A 22,876-nucleotide genomic window follows, 5' to 3' on the forward strand; every position below is an offset into this window, starting at 1 on the left:
ATACAAAGAACCGTTAGTACCTGTTAGGTAGCTAAAGTAACACGTTCGCGTGACATATCTACTCAGCATCATGAACATGCATTACATGCAAACGCGTAATATGATTATTCGTGTACTGTAGCTCTGTTGAACTGAGGGAATTAATTAGATTTCAAGTATCGTTCAGCATGCCCCCGATTTCTGTTTAGGTTACTGCCCATGCGTAGTACAACTGCAGCTTCTTTAAATACTCGATGTCTGTAATCCTCGTCTACGTAGGGCATGGAGCTGTTATTCCAGTCTATAGTGTGGTTCAAAGTTGAAAAGTGATGTGCCAATCCGGAGTGATCATTCTGTTGTGATTAACATCGCTGATATGTTCTTTCTGTCTTATTTCCAGGCTTCTCGAAGTCTGTCCAATGTAGGAAAGACTGCACGTGCAAGGAATATTATACACACCTGGATATTTATAAAATGGAACACTGTTTTTAGGAGATCTTAGAAATTGTCTTATGCTATTTGTTGGTTTAAATACAACCCTGATGTTATGGGGTCTTTAACAATCTCGCAATTTTTGTGGAAGTTGAACCTATAAAGGGGATGACTACTGTTGAGATTTGCTGGGACTGTTCTTTCTTGTTGGTTATCTTTGTATAGAAATTTGTTTATAATGTTTCGAGGATAACCATTTTGTGATAGTGTTGTAGCTATTTGAGAGTTCGGCTTGAACTTCTTCCGCATCAGAGATAAATTTTCTAGCTCGATTTCTCAACATGTGGATGATGCTATGTTTCTGTGACCTATGATGGTTTGAAGAGTAATGTAGATATCGTCCAGTGTCTGTTGTTTTTTTTTTGCAAATTGACAGCTTGATACTGTTACCTTGTCTTTTTTATTAGTAAGTCCAAGAAGTGTAGATGTTCGTCATTTTCTACTTCTAGAGTAAATTTTATTTTATTGTGGAGTGCGTTGATTCTATTAACAAACATATGTAGGTTTTCTAAGTTGTCCTTCCATATGATGAAGATATCATCCACATATCTCCACCATATAGAAGGTTTAGGAGTAATGCTGGTGAAGATTTCATCTTTAAATTTCTCCATGAAAAGGTCTGCACATGGTGGCAACAGAGGGCTGCCCATGGCGAGGCCTTTTAATTGTTTGTATAACTTGTTAACTTTGAAAAAATTTGATTGTAGGCAATGCTTGAACATCTTTGTAATATTTGCAGGAAAGCGATCTTTGATAATGTTCATTACTTTTTTTACTGGTACATTCGTGAACAAGGACACTACGTCTAGACTGGCCATTATGTCTGTTTGTGTTATTTTAACGTTTTTGAGTTTGTCCACAAAGTGTTGAGAATTTCGTAAGTAGGACTCTGTTTGTCTAATTTTTCCCTTAAGTAAGTTCGCTAGGTGCTTAGCCAATAGGTACATTGGGGAGGACCTGCCATCCACAATCAGACGAAGTGGCATTTTTCTTTATGAACTTTAGGCACCCCATACAGTCTAGGAGTAATGGGATGTGAGGATTTAAGTTTTCATTTTAGTTCTTCAGGCCAAGTATTCATGTTACGGATCAGGAAGTTTGTCTCATTGTGGTTCTTCATGGTAGGATCTCTGTTGAGGATTTTGTACGTGGAACTGTCAGATAGCAAGTCGTTTATCTTCTTAAAATAGTCTTTTGAGTTAAGGATAACGGTGGCATTCCCCTTGTCTGCTTTCGTTATTATTATTTCTTTGTTCTTCCTCAAGTTCCGAATAGCTTTCCTATCATATGGAATGGTATTCAGTTGTGTTTGTTTTGCTGTTGCTATAATGATAGTGCTTTTGAATCTAATATCATTGGCTACACCTTGTGGTAGTGGGTAGAGACTTTTTTCAATTCCACACATAAAGTCCATTTTTGGTATGTAATTAGGAGTGACTGAAAAGTTAAAACCTTTCTTTAGAATCTCCGATTCATGTTTCGAAAGGCAGTGATTCGACAAGTTGAAAATCACTTTGTTAACTGGGAGGCCTTTGTGTATCTGGTATTTTTTCTTGTACAGTTCATTAAAGTTCATTTCTAAGATCTCCTAAAGACAGTGTTTCATTTTATAAATATCCAGGTGTGTATAATATGCCTTGCACGTGTGGTCTTTCCTATGTTGGACAGACTTTGAGAAGCCTGGAAATAAGACAGAAAGAACATATCGGCGATGTTAATCACAACAGAATGATTACCTCCGGATTGGCACATCACTTTTCAACTTCGAACCACACTATAGACTGGAATAACAGCTCCAAGCCCTACGTAGACGAGGATTACAGACATTGAGTATTTAAAGAAGCAGCAGTTGTACTACGTACGGGCAGTAACCTAAACAGAAATCAGGGGGCCATACTGAACGATACTTGGAAAAATCTAATTAATTCCCTCAGTTCAACAGAGCTACAGTACACAAATAATCATATTATGCGTTTGCATGTAACACATGTTCATGATGCTGAGCAGATGTGTCACGCGAACGTGTTACCTTAGCTACCTAACAGGTACTAACGGTTCTTTGTATTCTTAAACCTTTTTGCATTTACCATTTTTTGTACTGTGCAAGCCTTGAATAAGCTAGTCAGTTTCTAGCGAAACTGGTAGGCAATCTGTGCGAACGGAAGTATGTTTTAAATATATGGCCAATTTAATAATAAGTTTTATATTTTGTAACATTTTATGACCAAAAACATGTACAATTTAAATATTCTAACATTCCATGTTCCAAATTTCATTAACCTTTTCCTTTTCATGTGTTGTTTCCTTAAAGTCAGTCTGGCTTTCTTAACAAGAGATTTTTTACAGGAATGGGTTGTTAGCCCATTGCCCAACCTGGAGGACTAGGCCTCCATATTTTTGTAAAATGGGCCCCGGCTACCCATTTTAGTCGCCTCTTACGATATGCATGGGCTACATTGGGACTATTCTTTAACCCCATCACCACGCAGGGGACATTCAGATACATTAATTTCTGTTCAAAGCTTTCCACACACTGCTTATATCCTTTCCATTCAGTAAATAATACCTTGGGATCGAACATCATATTCTGAGTTTTGTAATAATTTACAGCTTTGTAGTTCAGTATGCAACTTGTCCTAACTGGAACAGATATTTTCTAGGTCAGTATAGCATGATTATGCTACCAAACTACTGGCAAAACAGTTACATCCATAAATGAGATCCCTTCTGGCATTATGGTTAACTTAATCCTTTGATCTGAAGTTTCTTCTTTCCCATGATGCTGAGAAAGTTGTCTCATAACAGATCAATAAATTTCCCTTATTCTCATCTTGAGTTTTCTCTGCTACTCAATCAAAGTTCCAAACATTTAAGTCACTCAAAATTACTCATTTAGTACCCATTGGGATAATATGTTGTGCATTTCATTATCCCAAACAAATGAATCACACATCTGTAGCAACATTCCATGCATTTTATTCTGTTGACCTCCACTTCATACCAGATGGATTATTATTACTGCTTTCATGAGTTTCTACACTAACTGGAATAAAATCATCAATATCTTTAATACCACCATCCCTACTATCTCCTACATCCTTCCTGAAAATGCTATATCTTTTACACTAGATTCTAGTTTCTGCATACGACTCTGACAGCCAGGTTTTACAATCTTAAGTCACAATGCATTCACTGAAGTAACAAACTTGATCTTTGTTCCTAATGCTCTTGGCTTTTTCATACACTTATGTCAGCAGTTTGCTTGGCCCAGTTGGGCAACTTTTTCCCGTTATACTCAAAAAAAAAGTCAAATCCCAAGCACAAAGGTCAACCTCTCCAGATACACATCCATGCTCACTGACATTCATATCATTATCACATTTGCATATCTTAGCTGAACATGCACATATTCTCACCATTCCTCCCACAATGATCTAGTGTCCCCGAATTTCTGAATTACATCTCACTTGAAAAAATAATTTTTTCCAGGCTATTGATTTAAAATCCATTCAAGTGCAGGTTGTCTCTCTTTTATAAATCTTTACTACCATCAAACTAACTCTACACATCCAAAAAACACTTGTTTCTTATAAAGTCTGCAGAGTGAATCATTTGCTATCATAGCCCTCCTTACCTCAATATTATCAACATTTCCTGTGATTTGCATTTTTTTTCTCGGGTGGCAATATTGATTTTCAAATCGATTTCTGCAGAAATCTGAACATTTCTGTTCCCAGATGGCGTTGCTTTCGGCTGTAGTTTTGTTTCTGCAATCGCCGTGACTTACATGCTTGCTGGCAGTAATGTAATGATGAGCGATACCGTGATTTTTCAATCACAGTACAAATTGATATTGCAGAATTTCTGCTACGTAATTTAGCATGTGAAAGTTGCTTTCAAGTTGAGCGATGGATTATCCATGTTAGTAACATGGAGAAAAAAGACAGAAAATGTATTTCAGTAGAAGAAAAGATGGCAATTCTGCGACATGTAGATTGGCATGACAGAACACGTGTGCATTTAGCAAAAGATCTTGGACTCTCCATGTCCACTTTGAACACGATAGTAAAAAACAGGTCAAGCATTGAACTCAATGCAAAGCAATCTAATGGTATGTTAAAAAAAAAAAAAAAAAAAAAAAAAAAAAAAAAAAAAAAAACCAATCAACAATTCAAGATTTTTTTAAATAGATAAATGTAAGTAATTGTAAATTCATTTATTTTCAGTTATTAAATTTTGTAATCTGGTATGTAGACTCATATACTAGCAGTAAGTCATCTTTTAGCCTTTTTTTTTTACATTTCCTGCTATTTACACTTCTTTCCATCAGTCCCCTGAAAAGTGTAAAAAAAAGGGGGTTTTACTGTAGTTATATTTCCCAGTGTCTGACAATGTTATTATAACCATAAATATACTATATTACATGGTGATAATCCAAGAATTAGACAAAATCACTGACATTTCTCACAACATCCAAGGAAAAGATGTCTGTATAACTCCTTGATTCCTCTGTTTGCTGCTGTGTGCTCAGAAGGGATAAAATGCACTTCTGAGCATATAGCAAATATCTTAAAGAAATTCCAACTCACCACTAACTTCAAACTCGTTTACTATATTTTTGCTGTGACCTGATATACACTGCAACTTGTCTTGTTTTACTCAAATGGGAAGATCAGTGAAAAAACATTTCAGAACATCAGAGCCACATTCAGCTCACCAAACCTTATAAATCTTATCTGCCTCAATATTAACACCAGCCACAATAGCAGTAATTCTTAATCCAAACACACATTCAAAGAACATGCTGAAGTCCTTATTATTGGCAACTTAAATTGTAAAGATCATCTTTGTATTACAAATGTTTAGGAAATGGTTCTCCTTGACTATATTAAATTTTTAAGGTATTTCTCTGTAGGAATGGGATGTGTGTGCAAGCACTGTGAATGAATTCAAGAACCAGTATGATAGCATGTGTCCTCCCTTGTGAGTCCCTGTAGGTCTCAATAATAAAAGTTATAATATATATTAGCACTTAAATCCAATAGTGTTTTATCTCTGATATTACATGACTGCATGTCTAAAAAATTCCAGTATAATGAATGTACTTCATTAATGATGAATAAATTGCAGCAAATAGGGATGGATATGAATCTGGTGATTCAGATTAAAGAGTGGCTGATGGACAGGTATCAAAGAGTGGTTTATGGAGGAAATGAGTCCAGGAGAAGGCAAGTGACCAGTAGCGTATCACAGGGTTTAGTACTTGGTCCTCTGTTATTTAATTTATATATAAATGTTACAGGAAATGATGTCCAGGAAATATTCAGTTGTTTGCTGATGATGCTAAACTTGAAAGAGCAATGGTAAATGAAAGTGATGCAGAGATCCTGAAGGAAGACAAATAGTAGCAGTGTGAGCAAAGGCCTGTCAGTTTAAAGTGGCCAAGTGTGAGGTGTGATGCACTTTGGGAAGAGATGAGAAGATGTGTACTGTATTGGTGGAGCTGAACTGCAGAAAACTGATGAAGCTAGGAACTTGGTATGATTGTGGACAGGGAGTTGAATTTTAGAGGAGATTCCGAGGGTAACCAAAACAGCACATCAGATTATGTTGTTATTGAAGAACACAGTAACAAGCAGAAACAGAAGGGTTATTGTTCCCCTGTATAAGGTACATCTGGAATCCTGGATTCCATGGTGATGAAGTTGTGGAGAGGATCCAGAGTTGAGTGACAAAGATTGTTATTGAAGAACACACTAACAAGCAGGAACAGAAGGGTTATTGTTCCCCTATATACAAGGGTGGTCTGAAAAGTTCTCGGCCTCGACCATAGATGGTGACACTATTGGCAAGATTTTTTTTCTAAGTTGGTACATCTGTCATAAGTCCATGTGAAATTGCAAGTCATTCTATCAAGTAGTTTGTTTTATACAGCTGTGTGAAGCAAAAGTGTTGTCTGTATCCCTTGAAATGGATAACATTGAATATCGTGGGGGTTATAAACTTCTTTATAAAAGAAGGTTGAACACCAAAAGAAATTCATTCGAAGTTCATAAAAGTTTATGGGCACTCTTCTCCTTGGTTTTTGACAATTAAAAAATGGGCTGCCGTGTTTAAACTTGGCTGATGATCCACGTGAAGGACATCCAAAAAGTGTAACACCACCACAAATCATTGATCAAGTGCATGATACGGTATTGGATGACTGGCGAATCAAAGTGTATGAAATTGCTGAGACTATAGGCATTTCAAAAGAACATGTAGGATATACTTTGCATGAAGAATTGCAAATGAAAAAGCTTTGCACGAGATGGGTGCCACGCTTGCTCAGAGCAGATCAAAAACACACACGCATGAAAATCACTGAACAGTGTTTTGAGCATTTGTTAAAATGCTCCGAGGCCGAGAGCTTTTCAAACCACCCTCGTAAGGTACATCTGGACTAGTGCACACAGATTTGGACTTCTGGATTCCATAGTGATGAAGTTGTGGAGAGGATCCAGAGGTGAGTGACAGATTCTGTCTGGTTTCTGGAATGCTCCTAATGAGAATAGATTGACAATCCGTAGGCTTCCAAAATTAGCTGATAGACAAAAAAGAGGAGACATGATAGAGCCACTCAAGTGATTAAAGGAGTTTTATGGGATTGACACTAAAGACTTTCTTCAGTACATGGCAGGATGGGAGAGAACAGGAGGTTGCTAGTGGAAGTTGTGTAAGAGTGTGGTTAGTAAGCATGTTGGGACTAGTTTTGCTTGGAGGGTGGTGAATGGGTTGCCAGAGGTGGTTGTGAGTGCTTCATCGGTGAATGAAGGCTAGCGTGTGAATGATGGATCTCCCACAATGAGTCTGACTCCATAGATACATATCTAATAATAATTTCTATTATTATTCTTCAACCTGCATTGATGATGTTTTATAAAAAAAAGAAAATGAAAGATTTGTTAATGACTAATAAATTAGTATTTCAGTATGGCATACGTCTATTGTGTAAATATGGAAGTCTGTAGATATTGTATATTTATGCACAAAAAAGTTATTTGCAAATATATGCCACAGTGAGATTTAAATCCACAATCCATGGGTTAGAAAATGCAGAAGCTATTCACTCAAGCCTATCAAGGCTGTTGATAAATATACTAAATACAATGGTATCTCACTAATCCAAACCTCTTTAATCCGAACCCTCCAGTAATTCGAACTGCAGTTTGAAAGAGGAAAAAAAGTTTTATTTGTTATGTGCACTATTATTTTTATTTAATAATTATTACAGTACAGTATTTTTTTTTATATTGTCGATTGTACAGTTATATTGTAGGCCTATTTTGATTTATTGTGTGTTCACGTTTCCTTTTTTATATTATACTGTAAGTACTGTATTGTCAACATGAATCACCGAATTTGAAATGAAATCAGATGCTGAAATTATAAATATGACGCTACATAATGAATTAGAAGACGATGATGATGATAAAGAACTCGAAGAAAAAAAAAGTAAAACATGAAGAGGTAGTTGACAGTTTTAATATGTGTATAGAATGGACTAAGCAGAATGATATGCCATTCCATAAAATTTTGTTGCTAATGCAGCTATGAGAAGAAGCATTCGAAAAAAAAGTTTAGCTTTTAAGAAGCAAAAGAAAATCAGTGACTTTTTACAAAGAAATAAGAAAAACTTTTTTGTGTGTTATTTTGTGAAACTTTTTTGTGTGTTGTGTACAACAAAGTGATATTTTTTACGCAAATTAAGTAATGTACTGAACTATGCAATTTTATTAAATCAGAATCCTTCACAATATAGATATACATACAAAACTAAATTTTTTACTAAAATAAACTTGTGTACTGTATTATTTTTCAAGTTTTACATTACACTACAGTAGCTTTTTTTCTATCAGTTATTTCATTTATTTACAGAATTAAATTGATGTACCATTAGAATCTTATTTTTGTCTTAAACACTAGTTATTGTTGTCTCTTGGGGAAAAATTCGCTAATCTGAACTTTTCGCTAATCTGATTGAGCACAGATTTTATTAGTTTGGATTAGCAAGATACCACTGTATATAAATAATATTTATAAGCAGAATATTAACAATAATATTCTGCTTATCCTTCTCTATCTATCTATCTATCATTCTCTGTAACCTCCATGTTATCAATGTATTTAGGCCACTTTCTGTCTCTCATTCCTATCCATGCTTGCTACGACATTACATTTTTGCACCTATTATCTATAATATCCACCACATTGCTCTTTTTTGTTGTATAAATTGATATTAGTAGAGTCAGTATCTTGCAAGTGAAAATTTGCAGTTGTATGCACACCTTGCATAATGCAACAAACCACTGTTGGAAGTTTTTTCCCAATTGGCTTGACTATAATAAATTTAGTTAATCCTTTATCCAAGTGTAAGCAAAGTTTGCGCCTGAAGTATCTTCAGGACTGAGGCAACTCATGGTAAAGGTGGACCAAGCGCTCATCACTCCTTGTCATAGTATCTCCCATAATGCAAAGCACATCTCCTTGCAAACATGTATAATGCATTAAGGGAGGGACCGTACCCAGAGGTGGTGATACAAAGGTGGAAGCAATGGAGAAGTCATATTTACCTGTATGAGTTGAAAAAAGGTGTCTCACCTTATTATTAAATTACTCTGGATTTAGAGAAAGATGTTGGAACTTTTCACTTGGTTAGACTATAATAAATTTAGTTTAATCCTTTGTCCAAGTGTAAGCAAACACAGTTTGTGCCTGAAGTATCTTCAGGCCATTGCTTCCACCTCGGTATCACCACCTCTAGGTCTGACTCTCACTGACGAAATCTCAATAAAGGTTGAAACCGGTGTGGATAGTGGCCCTTCCCTTAATGCATAGCATTATACATGTCCACAAGGAGATGTGCTTTGCATTATGGGTGATACTAAGACAAGGAGTGATGAAAGCTTGGTCCACCTTTACCACAAGTTGCCTCAGTCCTGAAGATACTTCAGGTGCAAACTTTGTTTGCTTACACTTGGATAAAGGATTAAACTAAATTTATTATAGCAACAAGCAATTATCAGATTTTTCTGCCCATACACAAGATTATTCTAGACCTCTGGCTAGATTTCATTAACTATGCAAAGCCTATCCTTGAAAGGTTGTAAACCTACTGAAAATTATCAGAGTGGGTGGTCTAATGGTAAAATAATCAAATGCATAAAGCTTCAGTTTAATGGAAGAAACAGATAGCTGGGAAAGATGATAATTAAGAGAATTTCAGTTAACCCAGTATTTTGCCTTGGTAAGGCATTTTCATTGTATTAAAGATAAAAATATACATATGCATGTAGAAGGATGGCAGTACTAAATAGTATATACAATCTTAATACTAAATAGACTCTAACAAACTTGCTCAACATTTAGTTAAATTACAAGCCACCTCACAAATAATTTGCCCTCCTTTGATAAAAATTCTGTTCACTAAAAAAGGATTTTAGAAAACCAAAAAAGATAAAGTTTCCTCATGTCTTGGATGGGAATCTAACCTAGGTCTTTCCGACCAAAGGGGTCTATACAGACTGAGCTGCAGAGGCGCTTCTGACAGGTAATAGATTGATTTGGAGGAAAATTGTAGATAGGAAATTATTGGGGATTAAATTTTTCATGTAGTACTATCACATCCTGTACATTCCTTGAAATTATATGTCAAGAATTTGATGTGGATGATATTTTAAAAAGTTGAGATGTAATTATTAGTTTTGATATCACTTGACTATTTACAAATGTACCGTTAATTGAAACCCTTGCTTTACTAAAGTCGCATTTTCCCCCTGATATATTTGAACTATATAAATTTACAGTATATATGGGTTATTTTATATGGAAAGGGAAGATATACAAACAACTAGAGAGACAACAATGGGCTTCCCTTTCTCCTCCTTTAGCCAATTTCTATATAGAACACTTGGAAAAGCTAGCTATGAATACAGTCACTCTCAAACCAGTGGTTTGGCTACACTATGTTGATGATGTGTTTGCTATTTGGCCACATGGTCCAGACACACTGGATACATTTTTATTGCATTCAAATAGCCAACACCCTAAAATCCATTTCATAATGGAACAGGAAGCTAATGAAGGTCTGCCCTTCCTGGATACACTAATCACATGGCTTCCAAATGGTTTCACATACAGCGAGATATTTGCACAGTCACACCATCATCCAGCTCAACAGTATAGTATCCTAAAAACACTAACTCACAAAGCTAGAGCTATCTGTTTCAATGACAATGCTTTTACTGCTGAACTCACTCATGTCACACCTTCTTAGCGAATGGCTATAATCTCCATAGGATAGAGAAAATACTAAATGCTCCCCAGAAATTCCCTCCATTGCCTACGACACATGACTGCAACAAACCAACCTGTTACCATCCCATACATTCAAGGCACATCTGAAAAGATATCTAGCGTGCTCAATAAATATCAGCTACACCGTATTTAAACCTTATGTCAAATTGGCAACTCTCATCCATTCACCTAAGGACTTCTTTATCACATCGAGTTTATGAAGCGCCCTGTTCTTGTGACCGGGCTTACTATGGACAGACAGGAAGAATTGTTGACATCCGCCTTGGTGAACATATAAAATACATCCGGCACTATCATAATGGCAAGCTGGGTCTAGTACACCATGCCTTGCTTTGAAACATACAGCTTCTGTTGATTCCGAAAACAATCTCTCTGATTTATGACTTCTGTGTAGCACTTTTGTTTTCTTCCAATTGATCTTGTGTGAAGTGGTAGAAAATCTGGGAGACAGTCATTTTAAGATCTAATTAATATTTGTTTCTCTGTATTTTTCCAACATTGATGCCTCCTAATTAGGACTTTAGTTCCCCGTGTTGTCTGTTACAATTATTTTTTTTTTAAACTAGCCTCACTGTTTTGCCTACTGTGAAACTGTTTTTGTGCTCTGCAGATGCTGGATATAATACCAACAAAATATCAGCAAATAAGTAAAATACACTAGGGTCTCTTTTTATGCGTATCTTTTTTATGTGGTTTTGAAGTTATGCGGTGCATAACTTCAAAAGCTATGTACCATTGTACATAACGAACAGCGTGTTGCAGCACATTCTGGCGTAACGTGATTAACGTGTAAGCAGTGAGTGTCCGTGAAGTTTAATTTTGCATGTGAGTAAGTTTGTGTTTGTCTTTTCATTATCATAAGTCTAAATTTTGCTAATTTCTATTTTAAAGATTTAATTTGGCCCAATGGAGAAAAAAAAAAGTACCAAAGAAAAGCAATTTCTTTGGAAATGAAAATTGCAAGTTTAGATCGCTTAGCAAAAGGAGAGGGATCTAAGGCGATTGGTTAGCATTTAATTTAGGTGAATTACTATAACAACAATTAAAAAGAATGAAGTCACAATAAGAAAATCTGTCATTTCTGGCACAAAACTAAGTGGCAAATTATCATCATACTCAAGAGATGCTTTATTGGAAAAAACAGAACAAAAAGCTCGTAATTTGGATTGAAGAATTAACTTAAAGAAGAATTCCTATAAGTGGTTATTTAATTAAATAAAAAGCTCTTCGGTTTTATGAACAGATGAAGCAATTAGCAGCTACTTCTGCTTCCCAGGCTGATAAAGAATTTTCAGCTAGCAAAGGACAGCCAACTGGGTTTTTAAAAAGGAATGCATTTCATAACGTGAAGATTACAGGTGCGGTTGCAGCAGATGAAGAAGCAGTCAAAAATTTTCAAGAGAAGTTAGTCAAAATGATTGAAGATGGTGGATATTGTCCTGATCAAGTGTTTAATGCTTATGAAATAGGATTGTTTTGGAAGAAAATGCCTAGTCGAACTTACATCGCAAAATCTGAGAAAAAAAACAAGTGGGTTTAAAGCAAGCAAAGATCGAGTAACGTTGTTACTTTGTAGCAATGCATCAGGGGATCGAATGTTGAAACCCCTCCTAGTAAACAGATCTCTAAGACCACATACTCTAAATGGCAAAGAGCTAAAACAGCTACCAGTATATTGTACCATTCAGTAAATACAGCAGTTGTTATCCAGGATAACTGGATAACAACTGCTGTATTTACTGAATGGTTCAATAATTGCTTTGTACCAGAAGTGGAAACATATATGAAGCAAAAAGCTCTTGATTTTAAAGTTTTATTAATTGTTGACAATGCACCATGTCATCCACATTTAGAACATCCAAATGTGCAGCTAGTGTTTTTTCCACCGAATACAACAAACATTATTCAGTCATTAGATCAAGACATAATTGCTACTTTTAAAAAATATTACGTTAAGTACACTTTTCAATTTATATTGGATAAAATAGAAAATGAATCATTAACAGTAACTGATGTTTGGATACTTAAATCATGTTGCATCTGCTATCGCTGAAATAATACCACAAACTTTAAATGCCTGCTGGAAAGCAGCTTGGCCTGGATGTGTTGCAAACATTGAAACCATCCAAACATCTACATTATGAGCTGAAATTATTACTTTAGCACATGAAATTGGTGGAGAAGATTTTGATACATTTAGCCAGAATGATGTAGACGAATTGCTTGTGGATAATGCCTTAAGTGACGATGATATTATTGGATATCAATTAACTTTAGATATCGTCAAAGATCTAGAAAACAATAGTGAAGTGGAAGAAAAACTTGCACCCCTCACTGCAAATATAATTCGAGAAGGTCTTGAACTGTGAAATAAATTGGAAAATAATTTTCTTGTTCATGGCACAAATTCTGAATGAGCATTTAAATTTCAATGGGAGCTGAAGAACTGTATGTCTGGATATCGCAAGCTGTATAAAAAAAAAAATTAGTAAAATCATCATCGCAAAGTTTAATCACTGATTACATTGTCAGAAGAAAAAATCAGCACAGAACGAGGGTGAAGCTAATTCTGTTTGTGAAGAACCATTGCCTTTACAAACAGAATAAGTTTCACTCTTGTGAAGCTAATTAAATTAATAAATTAAATTGAATAAATTCATTTAAAATTAAATGAATAAAGCTTTAAAACAGACTTATGCATTCTTATTTTCCTGAATTTTTATAAACTTTTTTATGTGATTTTAGGTTTATTTTAATTCATTGCTTTGGTTTTATGCGGTTTTAGAAAATTATGGAATGTATCCCTAATTTTTTGACATAAGTTAGGTCTTTTTGTGCGATTTTTTATATATGTGGTTTTCTGTGGAACGTATCTACTGCATAAAAAAAAACTGACTGTATTTTCTTATCATTCTGTGTTGTCATCGATACTGTGAAAATAAATAACATATACTGTGAACACATAAGCCTTTCCACACATTAGTACAATCTAAGGGTAAGAGGATGTTAATTGTTGGACTGATGGTTTCATAAGCCCAGAATTTTGCTAGCATGAAGTGCAATATTTATTTTGGTCTTTAAAATGAGTGAGGAAGCCATATTGGAGAGCTGTTGTAGATTCCAAGAGGTGTTTCCAAATGAAATCTGTATCTATATAATGAAGATGTTCTCCTGCCCTCAATGAATACAATGATCAAGATCAATGCCTTGGTCTGCAATTCCTGAGTGGCAGCACAAAATTCATGTACTTTTCATATTCACCCATGTAAATATTAGTTCTTCTAGTTTTGGACGAAGTATGCAAGTTACAGGAACAAAAGATCTTGCAGACACTAAGATGATCTAATTTGCTAGGTAGTTGTGCTTTCACATTTTGTGGATGGAGATTTTTTGAATCCAAAAAGTCATGTTTGAATCACACTGTGGGCACAGATAGATTGTCTTCAGGTGGTAAATTTCAATGTCTACTGGGAGAACACTACTTTACCAAAGGCCTGAAGTGAGTTGAACAAAGTTCAATGTTTGGTTTATTGTGCAGAGTTTCCTGATTATAACCTGGTAACCTCATTTCATACATGATACTAATGTAAAATAGATTTACAACCTTTCATGAGATGTAAAATTCACAATTCATATCTTATTCATAATGTGTGGATGAGTACACAATAAGACCCTACTTAACACTTAGGATACTTAGGATTTAGAGCACTAAACAAAACAATGCTCAAAATGGGATAATTTTAACCGTAATTAGAAAGGTGAAACAAACATGAATAGAATGGTACTGAACTTTAATTCAATACTATTATATATAAACTTATATAATGTATGTCTAGTTTTACATTTTAGATCAAGGGCAGAGCTGAATGTCTTCTGAGAGCTTCGACATCTTGAAGATGTGGCCATGAAGGGTCAACTGCCATTTTCTTTTTCATCCATGAAGGAGCTCTCAGTAGCAACATATTGCTTCCATAACACAATGCTTAGCTTTAGAGCTCCATTCATAACCTGGGTTATTGCATGTAAAAATGTTCCTTGCCCTTTCCATTATTAACAAGTGATTAAAAAGGCATATTATGTTGAGTTTCTTCTTACTTTGTTGAATAAAAATTTTGAGATTGTAGTTGCTGATTTTATTTTGTCGACATTCTTCATAATTTTTCTTATAGTAGATGTTAAGTTTAAGGAAGCACCAATATTAACTTGACATTCATCTGCTTCTAACCTCCTTAACAGGGAATTGCTTTTTCTTTGCATCTTTTGATTTTTCACTTACAATATTTTTTCTAGACATTAGATCAAAAAGAAATTATTTTTTTATTTTTAAATTATTTAAAATTTATTAATTTTTATTTAAATTTAAATCAACTCAAACATTACTGAATGTATTTATAACTGAATATATATTTCATACAAAGCAAATTACTAAGGGAGTTGCTACATTCAGTATTATTGCTTGGAGCCAAAGAATTTGAGGAAGTATATATCATTGGAGATTTGAGGAATTATGTGCCTCTAGTGTTATCACTTGAAGGTGCAAATTTGGGAAATTACTGTTTTACCATGCATTTGCAAAACAGCGATATAATGAAACAGCATTGAAGAGGATCTTACCATACTTTTTATATATATATATATATATAAGAGGACTGTTTGGTAAGCATATAAAGATAGCTAATTTTAGGCGATACTTAAAGGGGCTGGAATGTTTTAATCTTTGAAGCACCTTTTCTAAGCCACCTCACAAATATAGACAAGTAGCAATGGATTTTCTGGGAGACGGATAATGAGTGCAGAGTTTTGTTGATTTTATTGAAAAAGAAGCCATTAGATAAGAAAATGTCAAGAAGATGATGTTAATTTCAGTGGTATGAACTGAACAGATTATTCTAGCTTTATTTTCTAATGTTTTAAATAACATTCAAGGGTATGTGTGTGTGTGTGGGAGGGGGGAAAGCAGCATGAATGATGACAAATGTAAATACTAGCACATTTCCTGAAGACAGAAAATGGTCAAGATCCACTAGGTAGACAACTAGAATATCAAGAAAAGGAAGATTATTATTTTCATTTTCATTGGTAAAAACTATGGCATCTGGCTGTTATGTTAAAAGTATTTCTAAAATATAAATGCCATATGGAGAAAAAGTGTCAGTAATTTAGATTAACCATGTGGAAGATTCAGGTGGTCAAGGTAATTTTTTTTTTTTAATTGTTCCATGAACAGACTGGTAAGAGGATAGCCCATAGCAATGCCTTGTGTTCAGTGAAAATTGCTTTTGTGCTCCAATGCAGGTTTGAAATCCAGTAAAATATCAGCAGCAATTATTGCATTTTTGTTCTTGTGTGTAAGCCAATAATAATATAATGAATACTTTAACAGTACCGATAAAAGCTGAGAATTAAGAGAACCCAAGCAATTCTACAAGAAATACTTAGATAATAATATTCAAGAATATAAAATATACTATGGCAAGGAAGGAAACGAGGAAACACTAACGTGCTCATAACCATCTCCCTAGTATGGTAGCATATAGCTACTCCCAGCAGCCATATGGCTGAGGGAATAGGATAGGATAGAATCTAGAATGGTATGGTTGCATAAACAGAAATGAAGATGATAGATAAGCAAAACTAATCTTTCATCTGCAGGGAATCAAGTGAGAGAGAGAAGATATAGGTGGAATGATGCAGTTAGGTGAGCTTGAGTAGATCAAAGCAGATAATCAAATCGGAGATAAGTTAAATGCGAGTATTACAGCATCATAATATCCAACATACCACTTGTAGATATATGTAGATATATATATATATATGAGAAAATTCTGAAGATGATGATGGGAATTCCAGATGAAGCCCATACGTTGGAAGCATTCAATAAGATTCTTTTCATTTTCCCAATCCTGATCTATTTTGTACTTGTACTACATATTTAGAAGCAGAAAAACTAATACTGACTGGAAAAAGCAAAAAGCTATTTTGGTAATTGAGCAACTCATCTATCAAACCTGGGGCTAAAAATAAAATTTAAATTAAAGAGGGATTATGAATTTGACATATCTGTGGATGTATGTTTTTTGAAGTTAAGGATGACATAATACTGATACAGGATTTGACTGAGATGAGATGGTATATAATTTGGAAGAGACGTGTTGAATATAAATAACTGAGCATAAAAATATTTATCAAATAACCAAAAAACAGGAATAAAACTATTATTATTATTACTATTATTTGACACCTCCATGGAGTCCAATGACTCATCGAGGGACAGCACCTGCTCTACAACTGTCTTCACCACTCAGTCCACCAACTGACCGCAACTACACCAATGCCATCTACCGTCAACCACCACCACAAGTATTTCCACAGACAATCACAAAGTCATGCCCACGGTGAGATTTGAACCCGCAGCCTTTTGACTGGAGAGCAGATATGCTAACCACTCAGCTAATAATGAAAAAAAAAAAAAAAAATTAAACAAGCAATGTAAACTTTTAAAGACAACTAGAAAATAGAAAACAAAAAGGAACAAAACAACCTTAACATTAAGGTTTATGTGTTGGTTTAAACTCATTAATAGGTTTAATGGAATGTATACAGCACAGGGGGACAAAATATTAGACCCTATATTTTGTCTCTGTCACAGAGACATCCATCAGGGATACAATCCCAAAATTGTAAAAGCAAACACAAAAACACTTAAAATAAGTGTAAAAAATTAAGACTAAAAGCTTCAAGTCCTATGAGGGGGTACCTTTATGTGCTATAGGCTAGCCTTAGCTGTTAGGCAGGAGGTCTAAGAAGTAGTTTCCCAAATCTTGGGAAGTTTAACCACCATATTTATTAACAATGCTAAAAAGTTGAATAAACTGGTTTTTCCTCCCTTCTCCTCAGAATCTTCTCTACAAACAGACTACAGTAATGCAATTATTATTTCCTATATCCTGGGCAGAGCAGAAAAAAAACAGAACTCTAAAAAAATATAATCTATGCACTGCTTTCAAACCTCATCTGCTCCTCTAAAGATCCGCTCCTTTCTGTTCCAGGTACATAGAAAGTTCATTGTTTTTGTAAATAATCTTATCATCATCAAACTAGGAGATCTGCCACAAATCTCCCAGTCTAGAATAACACAGGAAATACATCTACTGCCATAACTAGCTGATCGTGCTTTGGATACCTTGCACAGAATCAAATGGAAAAATAAAACTATATTTGTTGCTTCAATGCAACAAATGCAATGCAACAAATGCAATCCAGGCTGAGGGGTTAGCATATCTGCTCTCCAGCCAAAAGGCTGGATTCAAATCCCAACATGGATATGGATGTTTGTGATTGTCCACGAAAATACTAGTGGTGGTGGTGTAGATGATAATGGTAATTGTGGTTTATTGTAGTTGGTGGATTGAGTGGTGGAGACAGAGCTGTAGAGTAGGTGCCCTCTCTGGAGGTGTGACGTAATAATAATATAAACTAGAAAGACTTTTCTTAAAATCAGCAGCAGATTTGTTAAATCAGCCTAATCCTAATAATATGGTTATGTTAAACTTCCCAAAATTTGGGAAACTAATTCTTATGCCTCCACCCTTCATAGGACTTGAGGCTTAAGTCTAATTTTTTCCACTTATTGTTTCGAATGTTTTTCTGTGTACTTTTACAATTTTGAGAGTGTATTTGAGATTGATGATGTCTGTGACAGAGTTGAAATATAAGATCCAATAAACTTGTCTTTTATTGTTCATCCGTGCTACATTCATTCCATTAAACCTAATAATGAGAACAGCCAGCATGTCAGCAACATGACAATGTGCTGGCGGTTTTGTTTAAGTTGTTGTCAGATTTAGGACTGAGCAAACTGTGAGCTTGCTGTGTGGTATTATGAAACAATGTATTAAGAGATGTTAGGGTGGTTCAAGAGTAATGGGGTAATTTATTTTAACTGCCATAAAGACAGGAGAGTACATATGGTCTTTTTTTTTTTTTTATGTTTATAGTGCACTGGGAGGTTCTTATTGCTAAGGATTCAGAGCAATGTAATCTGGTTTCATTTTCTTGGAAATCAATAATGATGGCCTTCTCAATTTCAAGTGTGTGTTGATTCTATTGCATATAAAGTGTGTCAAATAGTGGGATTTTTACTGTTGCTAGTTGATTTTTGTTTTTCTTAGTGGTAGAATGTAAGTAATCTGGAATGGGAATATTATAAATCTCGATAATGTCCAATAAAAGATGACCTTAAGAAACAAACAGTGGATCCAATGTAATAGGTGCTGTGTCATATTTATTGTTACACACAAAGTGTGTAACAGTAAATAACTTTACATAATGAGTCTTTTGACTCCATGGAGGTCTGATGTCAATAATAATAATAATAATGCAGTACAAGGGAAAAAAAATAAAAAATTAAGCTAGTAGAATATCTGGGTGTATTAAACACCTTATCTGGAAAAATACGAACAAAAATAAACTACAAAGAGAGTAGTTATTAGACCAGTAATAATGTATGCAGCAGAAATAATAAAAATCTGACAAATGAATGAAATTATTGAGATGAAAACATTAAGAAAAACTGAAGATGTAACAATATTAAACAAAATCGGATTCAAAACAAAGAGAATGGCAAAGTTAGAAGAAATGCAGGATAACAGAAATTAAAAAAAAAAAAAATAACAAAACTGATACCAAAAGAAAAGACAGGTGATGACTGGGGAAAAGATGGACAGTCTTGAAATCAGCTGCATTATAAGCAACTAAGCTTAATTGTTATTTTTAATTTTTTTATGCATGCAACAATTTCAAATACTGTCTATATTAATTTGTCTAAATTCCCATTTTACTTCCTTTTTTTTTTTAATGAATTAAACCAGATCTAAATATCATAAAATAAAATATCTTCTTAAATACAATAATAAAAAAACAAACAATACATGTTGAAAGTCTTTTCACTTAGTTATACTATAAAGATGCCAAGAAATTATATTCTTGGTTTCATCCTTTATCCAAGTGTAAGCAAACAAAGTTTGCACACAAAATAACTTACAAATGGGCTACTTGTATACAGAGGCTAATGCCTTCACATCAATTGCCTTAGTATCCTATAATGCAAGACATGTATAATGTAATTACAGACATGTATAATGCTATGCATTATGGGTAGGTCCACTACTCAGATTGGTTTTGACCAGTCTGAGTGGTAAAGAGGCATCATCAGTGGGAGTCAGACCCAGAAGAGATAAAGGATGAAGTAATGCAGAAGTCATATCCCATAATGTATAGCATTATACAGATCCGTAAAGATATGTGCCTTGTATTATGGGATATAAGGCAATTGATGTGAAGTCATTAGCCTCTACATACAAGTAGCCCAATCATGAAGTTACTTCATGTACAAACTTTATTAGCCTACACTTGGATGAAACCAAGAATATAATTTCTTGGCATCTAATTTATAATAAAAAAAAAATGAAAATTAATAACAAAAAGTAGACTGTGCTATTCTTTCAGTTACTAAAATAAAGGAGACATCACAAGCATCTGGGAGGAAGGAAGAAAAAGCTATGAAAAGACCTTCACTTTGCCATTTGTAGCAATATTAAATAACATAATTATGGAGAAAAAAAAAACAGTTCTGATTAAGAACTGTTTTATAGATTTGTTTGCGTGTCTCTTTGTGTGCCCTCCCACAATGAGTCCTTGGACTCCCTGGAGGTGTCACGTAATAATAATAAGAAGAAAATAAGTCTTGATCTTCATTTTCTGCTTTGTTAAAATTTCAAGGAATGTTTGAGTAAACCCACATAGTAGTAGAAACACCTATGGTAAGATGGGCAAAAGGAAAACGAATATTCTGTTATGTAATAATGGAATTCATTTGCATGCAATAAGACTAGGATATTTCTATAAGCCTTTTGAATAACAAATTTTACCTGTAACATCCTAATCGTGGCAGGAAAAGGGTGTTATCTGCAGAAAAATAAAATAAAATAAAATAAATAAAATAAATATGCAAAAAATGATATGCAATTTATATGATTAAATTATTATAAACTAATATGGATACTTAGATACTGATTATCACTTATGTTTTTGCTTAACCACCAAACCTGCCCTGATATGTTTACATGTAATTACATGGATAACCATTGAAACAGAAATAACGAGCCCTTGGACTCCCTGGAAAGGTCATATAATAATAAATTAACAGATATATTTGATCCAAATGCATGTTTGTGTAGAAGAAAGAAGCAGGTAAAAATAAAAGTTAACTTTAATTATTAACTAATATTTTGCCTTGGTCACCAAAGCATTTTCAGTGGACTTAAGAATGAGATATACATCATATGCATACCTCACATTCTTTAGGCAAACCAGCAGGGGGGAATAGGCAGATTAAGTCCAAAACAGTGTAACTTTACAGTTCTAAATGGCATCCTCTCTGGATGTAGTGAAGGAATCTTGACTGTTCAGCTGAAATTATGACAATCTCTCATGATTTTTGGTAGTGATGCAGCCATATATGCTACAGCTCCACAGCATTCTCCTAACCTGAATAAATGTGACTACCTTAATCTACCAAAAATCAAGGCGATTGTTATCACAATAACATCAACAACAGTCACAATCCCCTCACCGTATTAATAAAGTGTAACAGTTCATTCATGCTGCAGGTTTAATGGAATATTATCAGCAATGAGAAAGGATTAAAACAAATTTTAATGCTTCCAATATTTCATCTCAGTCACGGACTTCAGGGATTACAAAAAACGTTTTGTAACAACACACACAAATACAATACAATATTGAGTGAAACTAAAGTCCTATCTAGGTGGGATATAGAAATGCCCTTTATTGGCATTTGCAGGTGAGCTAGGATATAAAGAGGGATCTTTGATAATTAATGTTTCCCAAATTTTGGGAAGTTTTATGCAACGGTATTTATTTAAATTAGGTTGATTCCTGAGTGCAGTTGCAGATTCAAAGAACAGTCTTTCTTTTTTGAATTTACTATGGTGGAGCATCGTGGGTTTTTTTCCAGGAGATCCTGTGGGTTGTATCCAAAACATGGTCTGCAAGGCCAGATTTGCCATAATCGTGATTGCAGATGTATGACTTGTGTTCTTCTAATTGGATAGTTGCTGATCTGCCTGTCTGTCCGAAGTAAGCCAGCTTACAGGAACAAGATACTCTATATACTCCAGGCACTGAGAGAGGAGGGAGCTGATCTTTGGTGGAACAGACAAGGGTAGCAAGTTTATGGTGGGGCTTAAAAGCTGTACGAAGGTTGTATTTTTTTAACAGTCTGGCTATTTTTTCTTGATGTGTCACAGATGTAAGGTATGATGATGGCATTTCTGAAGTCTTTCTGAAGAGATAGTCATGGAATGGGGAAGGACTTGATTGTTTTTTTAATTCTATAATCATTGTAGCCATTGGAAAAGAAAAGGTTTGTGCATGTGTTTGAGTTGGGTTGAAAGGGCAGTTTCACTGGAACAAAGATTGTGGGCTCTATTAGTTAGAGTTTTAATAATGCCATACTGCTGAGAGGGGTGGTGGTGGTGGGAGAGTTTGTGACTGTATGAGTATGTTTTCTATATACAGAGAATGAAAGGTTACCATTAGGAAGGCCTGTTACTAAGGTGTCTAAGGAAGGGTAACCTTTCTTTCACTGTATATATAGGAAACCTACTCATACATTCACAAACTCTCCCACCACCACCGCTCTCAGCAATATGACATTATTAACTCTAACCAATAGAGCCCAGAGCCCACAATCTTTGTTCTAGTGAAACTGCCCTTGCAACAACCGAACTCAAACACATACACAACACCCTCCTTTCCAATGGCTACAATGATCACAGAATTAAAAAAAAATACGTCATTCCCCACCCATCTCTTCAGAAGGACTTCAGAAATGCCATCACCATACCTTATATCTGTGGCACATCAGAAAAAATAGCCAGATTATTAAAAAAGTACAACCTCGAAACAGCTTTTAAGCCCCACTGTAAACTTGCTACCCTTGTCTGTTCCACCAAAGATCAGCTCC

The 22,876-nt window shown here is 34.7% G+C and overlaps 1 protein-coding gene across 2 annotated transcripts in view; it reads right to left on the reverse strand.

Annotated features, from left to right (window-relative positions):
• The window catches only part of ATPsynB (ATP synthase subunit b, mitochondrial), a 123,445-nt gene that overhangs the window by 96,964 nt on the left and 3,605 nt on the right, over window positions 1-22,876 (reverse strand). For both annotated transcript variants that reach the window (XM_090412856.1, XM_090412855.1), the window contains exon 2: window positions 20,757-20,793. In XM_090412856.1, the coding sequence (XP_090268982.1) occupies window positions 20,757-20,793 (37 nt within the window). The remainder of the gene's footprint in view (window positions 1-20,756; window positions 20,794-22,876) is intronic.

The sequence above is a fragment of the Typopeltis vanoorti genome, chromosome 23 (genome assembly GCF_054136105.1).
Source record: "Typopeltis vanoorti isolate ZY-2024b chromosome 23, IOZ_Tvanoo_1.0, whole genome shotgun sequence".
Lineage (NCBI taxonomy): Eukaryota > Metazoa > Arthropoda > Arachnida > Uropygi > Thelyphonidae > Typopeltis > Typopeltis vanoorti.